This window comes from Bison bison, unplaced genomic scaffold (assembly GCF_000754665.1).
Source record: "Bison bison bison isolate TAMUID 2011002044 unplaced genomic scaffold, Bison_UMD1.0 scf7180017864374, whole genome shotgun sequence".
NCBI lineage: Eukaryota > Metazoa > Chordata > Mammalia > Artiodactyla > Bovidae > Bison > Bison bison.
Genome location: NW_011494946.1, coordinates 3,456,996 through 3,465,705, shown reverse-complemented (window position 1 = coordinate 3,465,705; position 8,710 = coordinate 3,456,996). Strand labels below are relative to the sequence as shown.

The following is an 8,710-nucleotide window of genomic DNA, read 5'->3' as shown; positions in this document are numbered from 1 at the left end:
ATGAGAGGGCTAGATGGCACACTGCTCGATGGACGTGAGTCTGAGTGAACTTCGGGAGTTGGTGATGGACAGGGAGGCCTGGCGTGCTGCGATTCATGGGGTCGCAAGGAGTCGGACATGACTGAGCGACTGATCTGATGTGATCTGATCTGACAACTGGCAGTGCTTTAGGGAAAGAGTCGATAAACCATTTTGGCAATTAATACTTCAGGGGTAATGCATTCATCAACAGCGTCTGGGCACCGGTCTCCACCACCTTTCCACACTGCCAGGGGCTTCTCTAATCTTTTCCCTGTGCTGACTGGCTTAAGGAATGGGTTAAGAAGCTGCAGTACATATATACACAATGGAGTATTACTGAGCCATTAGAAAGCAGGAAATAGTGCCATTTGCAGCAACATGGATGGACCTAGCGAGTGTCATACTGAGTGAAGTGAGTCAGAGTGAGAAGGAGAAGCATCATAGGACATCCCTTATATGTGGAATCTAAAAGGAAACGATACAAATGAACTGACTTAGAAAACAGACTGGGACTCACAGACTTAGAGAGTGAACTTACGGTTGGGGGGACGGGATAGCTAGGGAATGTGGGAAGGGCATGTGCACACTGCTGCATTCCACATGGATGACCACAGGGTCCTACTGTACAGCACACGGAACTCTGCTCAACGGTAGGCGGCAGCCTGGATAGGAGGGGCGTTTGGGGAAGAAGGGGCACATGTATGTGTATGGCTGAACCCCTTCCCTGTTCATCTGAAATGATCACAGAACTGTTAATCAGCTATACCCCAATACAAAACAAAGTTTTAAAAAAACAAAAACCATAGTGGGCCTGGGATTGAACTCTGGCAGCCACTGAGGTGGGAGGGAGAGCCTGCTGCGGAACTTGCAAACAGACTTCTCTGAGTGAGGCTTAGGGATGGCAGGGCAGCTGGCAGATTTGGTGGCAGCCTTCCTGAGCACAGTGACGGGGCAGACAGGGGACCAGCCGATCCACTGAGGGGCAGTGTGGGGAGCTTCTGGGACCAGGACCGAGCCCTCCAACACCAGGCCTCCCTCTCTGGAGACTCTTGCTATCTGAGACAACGAGCAACAGATTTCTGCATCTGAGACAGCACTTCCTCTCCTTTTTACCAAAAGCAACTTGGCACAGACCCAACCATCTTACACTGTCAGAGGGGGTGAGGAGGAGAGAGCAGCTCTGCACACAGCCGCCTGCCTGTCCATCGTGCCCCCACCCCCTTCTCTCCTCGGAAGTCATGGGGTCTGCAGGTAGGGGAAGAAGGAATGTGCGGCTGTGGTTCAAGTCTAATCTCTCACGTGAAGCTGGTCCAGACCAACAAAGCCCACGGTGGTCTCTCTTCTGAGCCCATCTTCCGTGCTGTCTTCACTGTTCACGGTACTGACGCACCTAGGGTCTCTGTCACTGATGAGTCTTATTTTTATTTACTTTATGGTTTCTAACGTGTTCTCCCCTCCCCACTCTCACTGTAAGCATCCTCAGTGAGACTGCTCTCTTGTCTCTGTCATCTGGGTATGCCTTAAATTTCACTTTCTAGAACATGACCGGGGTAGATCAGTGATGTTCAGGGTACCTGTACTTCCAGAAGTATGAGCCTGCTTTCAAATCTGTTTTCATTCATCTGACGCTTTTTGTTATTTTGCGGTGATAAAGAAGAGATCAGTGAATATTATAAAAATAAATTCGATAAGTATGACAAAAGCATGTCTTCCAACTGCCGCAGGCGATGACGGATGCGTGCGGGCCACAAAGGCACAGCGTGGCCCCGGGGTGCGGTCAGCCCGCAGGCCGCAGACGGCTCATCACACTCCCGTTTTTATGCAGGACTTTTGGCACAGCATGGCCCCAGGGGTGCGCTCAGCCCGCAGGCCGCAGACAGCTCGTCACACACCCCGGGGTGCGGTCAGCCCGCGGGCCGCGGACAGCTCGTCACACTCCCCGGGGTGCGGTCAGCCCACGGGCCGCGGACGGCTCTCACACTCCCGTTTTTATGCAGGACTTTCGGCTCAGATAATTTTGATTTCCTGTGGTTTAGAGAGGACTCTGAACCATTTATCGGCTTAGATCTTTGGAGACTGGTATGTAATTATCACAAAGCACAGCACAATGTCTTGCAGTTCATCAGGAATTTAGAAAAGATCATTTAATTGGCTAATGTGCTTAAATATTAGAACTTATTCACCTACACAAATCCATTTTAGAGTCTTTCTTATATTCTCTATTCTTTAACCTCAGCAAAGATATTCTTGGAAAACGACTTGGCAACAATCATAGAACATGACTAATGGTGCTAAAACAAGTAAAAATTTATTTAGCAGTCGGATGAATGACGAACTAAAATAGATTTCTAGAAAACTAAGTATTGAATGTCATTTATATTACCACACAAAATAAAGCATGAAAACTTTAGTATCAGAACTGCCAATTTCCTCAAGACTAAAAAATCAGAGCTTTTTTAGTCTTGAGGAAAAATTATATCACTTGGATAGAACTGTGACCTAAAGACTTCCAGGAAGCAAAGCAGAGGGAAAATCATTTCCCTGAATAAACACCAACCTTCAGAATATACTACTACTGATAAAGAAGTAAGGTCAATTCTTAAACTTCTTACTGGTTTGTTGTGCACATTTCAGAAAAGTACTATAATAATGTCTTTTATAAATAAATGGCAAAAAGCTTAATTTGTTACCTCTCTATAGACTTAGCTGAGTTTTGTGTTCTTTTATTATGCAACCAGACCAGAGGTATTAACAGGAGTACATTTAAAGAAGGTAGCCTATGGATTACAAAAAGTCTTTCTATAATACATAAAAAGGCAGTAATGAGAGGAAATAAGTTCTATGACCTAATACATGATTCTTGTTCAAAATACCTCGTACTTATATTGATGATGAAGAAAAATCGATTCCCAATGACTAGATCACAGACATCGTAAGTGGATTTCACCACTCTAAGTTGACAGCTACCACTAGGTTACCTTTGTTATAATGTCCGTTTTCAACTGCTACTTCAGCCTTTTGTTAGCTGACATCAGTAATTTATCAACCCTGGGATGCTTTAAGAGATCAACTGAGTCTTGAAATCTGAAAGGCATCATGCAGTTTATGGCTCCAGGGACCCAAAGCAACAGATGTCTTTGCTTCAATTTCTGGCCACTTGCTGTGAGAGAAACTGGTGGTGGATGATGATGTTACTGAAAAATTATTCTGAACTTTTCTGAGGACATGGAACATCCCTGCATCACACCACATGGGGCTGGAAATGAAAGCAAAGGATGGGAGGCATCTCATCACAGCTCCAGTGTCACTGGGACCACTCTGGCGGCAGCACTTGGCTCCCCTGGGAGAGCGAGTCTCAGCTCTGGACCTGAACGTGTCCAGCCGTGCTTGGGCCAGAAGTGACTCAGCTCACTGTGCCAGGAGGCAAGATGAGGAAGGGCTCGCAGCCACAGGCCTGCCGCTGCCGTCCCCAGCTCCCAGGACAGAGTGGGCCGAGGGGCAGACAGATCACACCATGCAGTCCTGGCCGGTGCCTACAGTGGGCACAGCTGGATTGGAGAGCTCGGACTACAGTCATTATTTCCTAAAATTATAACCTTTTACTTGGAAAACGATGGGCTTTCTCTTGAAAATTTGTCCACCCCCAACAAGTTAAGAAAGACATTAAATTTTGAATAATAAAGGCGGCATTCTGTTTCTGGGTTCACAGCAGATCTCTGCAGACAGCTAGACTTACTCAGTCTCTATTTTTGCTCAACTTCTCAGTTTTAAGTTACAGCCGCATCATAAAGGAAAAGTCATTAATTGGTGTTGCAGCCTAACCCACATGCAACCAGAACAGGACGGAACGCAGATCCAACACGTCTCCATATGCCTCCTCACTTCTGAGTCCTCACCCCCGCTCTTTGGAGACATGCTCTTTGTGCAGGCAGACAGCTCCTCTTCTAATCTATTATGCCAAAACATTCTATTTTTGTTGTAATTTTTATCATTTTTAATCTAAGCTACATATGTAACACTTTGAAGACTCAAATGGCTCTACAAGGCTTGTTATGAAAAATAGTTCACACAGCCCCACCCTCCACTTCCTGCTCTCCGCAAGCAACCACTTTCAATTCTTTTCACTGTTTTTTTCCCTCACTTTTATAGCTCTAGCTTATGTTGCCACGTCCTGATTTTTCTAGACAGGACTGACTGCTCACTGATTTCCAAGATGGAAGATGAAGACGCAGCTCTGACCACCACCACCCCCTCCTCCCCAGGCAAAGGTCCCACCCACCTTCTCCTGGGGCTTGATCATGATAACCATCAACACCTACATGACAGGGTGCATATAAGCTCCTGGCCCGGCTGAGTGACAGGGTTCATCAATACCTTTCTGTCTTTTCCTGTACACTCTTGGTTTTTCTTTGGAGTTACCATTGTCCTGGATTTCAATGGTTTCATTTTTATAACAGAGATGGCGATGGCACCCCACTCCAGTACTCTTGCCTGGAAAATCCCACGGATGGCAGAGCCTGGTGGGCTGCAGTCCATGAGGTCGAGAAGAGTCGGACACGACTGAGCGACTTCACTTTCACTTTTCACTTTCATGCATTGGGAAGGAAATGGCAACCCACTCCATGTTCTTGCCTGGAGAATCCCAAATTCAAACTTAAAACTCACCTTTAGCTGTGCAAATTTCTAAATTTGTTCAAGCATACTAGTCATTCCTCCAACTTCATCTTATTTAGAGAAAACTTTCTGGAACCTTCTGACTTGCTCCAATCCGGGCTGGCAGCGCTCTTCGGATCTGCTGCCCAGCGTGCTCCACGTGCTCTGAGGATTCCCTACATCGCCCTTCTGAAGAGTTCTGTCAGACGTTCTGCCCCCGCTCTCGAGTGTTCTCTGTCCTTGGTGCCTGTCAGACACTCTACCCCTGGTTCTCGAGTGTTCTCTGTCCTCGGTGACTGTCAGATGCACTGCCCCTGGTTCTCGAGTGTCCCCTGTCCTTGGTGTCTGTCAGACGCTCTGCCCTGCTCTCGAGTGTTCTCTGTCCTTAGTGACTGTCAGACGCTCTACCCCTGGTTCTTGAGTGTTCTCTGTCCTTGGTGACTGTCAGATGCTCTGTCCCTGGTTCTCGAGTGTCCCCTGTCCTTGGTGTCTGTTAGACGCTCTGCCCTGCTCTCGAGTGTCCTCTGTCCTCGGTGACTGTCAGACGCTCTACCCCTGGTTCTCGAGTGTCCCCTGTCCTTGGTGTCTGTCAGACGCTCTGCCCTGCTCTCGAGTGTTCTCTGTCCTCGGTGTCTGTCAGACGCTCTGCCCCCTGCTCTCGAGTGTCTCTCTCCTTGGTGCCTGTCAGACGCTCTGCCCCTGGTTCTCGAGTGTTCTCTGTCCTCGGTGTCTGTCCTCTTTTTGTGGGGCATGTCTTCCAGGGGATTCTGAGAATGGTGCACAGGAATACACTTGTTTGATTTTGCTTGTCTGAAAGTCGCTGTATTCTACCCTCACACTTAATCAGCTTGTTGGGGGACTGATTCTAGGTTGGAAGCAACCTCGTCTCAGAACTTTGAAGGAATTCCTCCACTGCCTTACTTCTGGTGTTGCACGACAAAATCTGTAGCAATTTTGATTCCCCATCCTTTGTTGGAAATCTTTCTTTTTCCCCGATTCTGTGTGTCTGTGGGATATCTCTTTGTCCCCAGAGTTCCGGCGGCTCTATAGCAGGCTATGGTGACCTCCCCTCCAGGATGACTCACACCATGAGCTGCGCCTCCCAGGATGGCGGCTGCGGAGCCCCTGTGCCTGTGGCAAGGCTGCCGCTGGTCACGCCTCCGCAGGGACCGCCCCCCTCACTTGCAGGCAGGCCTGCCTCAGGCTCCTGAGGCTCCCACAGCTCCTTTCCCGGGTCTGGGCATGCAGAAGGTTCTGTTTGTGCCCTCCAAGCATCTCTGGCAGGTATGAGGTTTTCTTTCATTTATAAGGTAATGCTCAAAATTCTTCAAGCTAGGCTTCACAGTACATGAACCAAGAGTTTCCAGATGTACAGGCTAGATTTAGAAAGGCAAAGGAACTAGAGATCAAATTGCTAACATCTGCTGGAACACAGAAAAAGCAAGGGAATTCCAGAAAAACATCTACTTCTGCCTTCACTGACTATGCTAATTAAAGTCTTTGACTGTATGGATCAAAACAAACTGTGGAAAATTCTTAAAGAGACGGGAATACCAGACCAACTTACCTGTCTCCTGAGAAACCTGTATGCAGGTCAAAAAGCACGAGTTAGAACCAGACATGGAAAAACAGGCTGGTTCAGAAGCAGGAAAGGAGTACATCAAGGCTGATATTGTCACCCTGCTCATTTAACTTATATGCAGAGTACATCATGAGAAATGCCGGGCTGGATGAAGCACAAGCTGGAATCGAGATTGCCAGGAGAAATATCAATAACCTCAGATATGCAGATGATACCACCCTTATGACAGAAAGTGAAGAGGAACTAAAAAGCCTCTTGATGAAGGTGAATCAGGAGAGTGAAAGAGCTGGCTTAAAACTCAACATTCTAAAAATGAAGATCATGGCATCCGGTCCCATCACATCATGGAAAATAGATGGTGAAACAGTGACAGACTTTACTTTTTGGGCTCCAAAATCACTGCAGATGGTGACTGCAGCCATGAAATTAAAAGACACTTGCTCCTTGGAAGAAAAGTTATGACCAACCTAGACGGCATATTAAAAACCAGAGACATTACTTTGTTGACAAAGGTCCCCATAGCCAAAGCTATGGTTTTTCCAGTATTCGTGTATGGGTATGAGAGCAGGACCATAAGGGCAGCTGAATGCAGAAGAACTGATTCTTCTGAACTGTGGAGTTGCAGAAGACTCCTGAGAGTCCCTTGGAGAGTAAGGAGAACCAACCAGTCAATCCTAAAGGAGATCAACCCTGAATATTCACTGGAAAGGCTGATGCTAAAGCTGAAGCTCCAATACTCTGGCCATCTGATGAAAAGAGCCAACTCAGCGGAAAAGACCCTGATGCTGGGAAAGATTGAAGACAGGAGAATAAGGGGACAACAGAGGATGAGATGGCTGCATGGCATCACTGACTCGATGGACATGAGTCTGAGTGAACTCTGGGAGTTGGTGATGGACAGGGAGGCCTGGCGTGCTGCGGTTCATGGGGTCAGACACAACTGAGTGACTGAACCATAACATGTCTTCAGCTCCGCCCTCACCCTGCTCCTAAGTTCCCACTGTTCCTGAGCTTCTAGAGGGTTTTACCATCTCACTCAAGATGCTTCTTGGTTTTTCCCTACTGTTGCCTTAGCATTCAGCTTTCTTAGGCTGCTGCATTAGCTTCCACTTAACATCTGCTTTCCAAGTAACAAAATCTTGTTGCTGTTGCTTTCTCTACTGTTTCTTATTCCTGGAGGGTTTATCTCTAATGACTTTAACTGTCTTGGAGTGGAGTTTAGGAGGGAGCAGAGCTAACTGCTTGCATTAAAGCTGCCACCGTCAAATGAAAGTTCTGTGCTGCTCTTGTGCACATCAGAGGAGCCCCCCCCCCCCCCCCCGTGAGTGTGCGCTGACGTCTCCCCTTCAGAGCGCAAAGGATGCTGTTCAAACTGCAGACGAGGCGGCCGAGGCCCCAGGAAGCTGCGCGTCCCACAGTCACATGGAGAGACACCACGCTGTTACCGTGTCCATGAGCCATGAGTAATCACCCCTCAGACGTTTACAGCCCCCCATCTCAGCAGCCTTACTGTGCCGTCTCAGCTCCCTTTCAGCCACATCCAGACCCCTTTCTGTAAGGCCTCACATTTACATCCTCTTCCAGTGGGCAGTGGAATTCTTCATATTAGAATATCATGTTGAATTAGCTATAAAATGTGATAAATATTTTAGTTCTTGTGAAGGTGACTTAAATTTTTTTAGAAACCAGATTTTTTTTAGGTAGTTGATATGTACTAGCTATATGATTTTGAGTAATGCATACAAATGGCATTGGTGGCTATCAACACAACACAAACAGCTTGGTCTGTTTAAAGTATCTTATTCTACGGTTTGTTATAATGATAATCGTTACATTTTAGAAGACAACACAGGCTTTGGCGAAAAAGGAGAAAAGCATGAAAATTTAGGCTCCTCTTACTCTAAATCGCTACTATATCACCTTGTCCCCAACCCCGTATAATGCAGACGGCAGCCCTAAAATGTTACCAAATTATAATAATCAAAATGTTTTTGATGAAATATTTCATTTTAGTCCATAATGATTTTAAGAACTTTATATAACTAGGCATTAAAAGAGGCTTTCACAAATGAGGCATTTTAGAGGAAAATGAAGAATAAAAAGAAAACTGTCCTTAAAATACTCACAGATTCTCTCCTGCCCATAGTTTTGCTGTGTGAGCGCGATCGGGAGATGTTGCTGAAAAAGGAATCCTTCTTAGCAGCAGATGAAGGTGGGGAGCCAGTGAACTCTCTCCCTCCAGGCAAACTCTCAATGCTCGGAGAGGAACTGATGTTTTTAGAACTTTGTCCTAGAAGAAAAATTCAGTAGCAATAATGAAACACCAGACGCTTTCACGGCTACTGAATTTACTGCTTGTAATAAATGATCAATATTATGATGCTTCTTTATGCACACCATCAACATAATGACTCCATGGAGTATTAAGATGCATGCATTTTTATGTATCAGAAT

The 8,710-nt window shown here is 46.5% G+C and overlaps 1 protein-coding gene across 1 annotated transcript in view; it reads right to left on the bottom strand.

The window, feature by feature from the left end:
• Positions 1-8,710, bottom strand: part of TBC1D5 (TBC1 domain family, member 5) — a 540,661-nt gene that overhangs the window by 42,408 nt on the left and 489,543 nt on the right. The window contains exon 20 of the mRNA XM_010856750.1: positions 8,383-8,546. Coding sequence (XP_010855052.1) covers positions 8,383-8,546 — 164 coding nt within the window. The remainder of the gene's footprint in view (positions 1-8,382; positions 8,547-8,710) is intronic.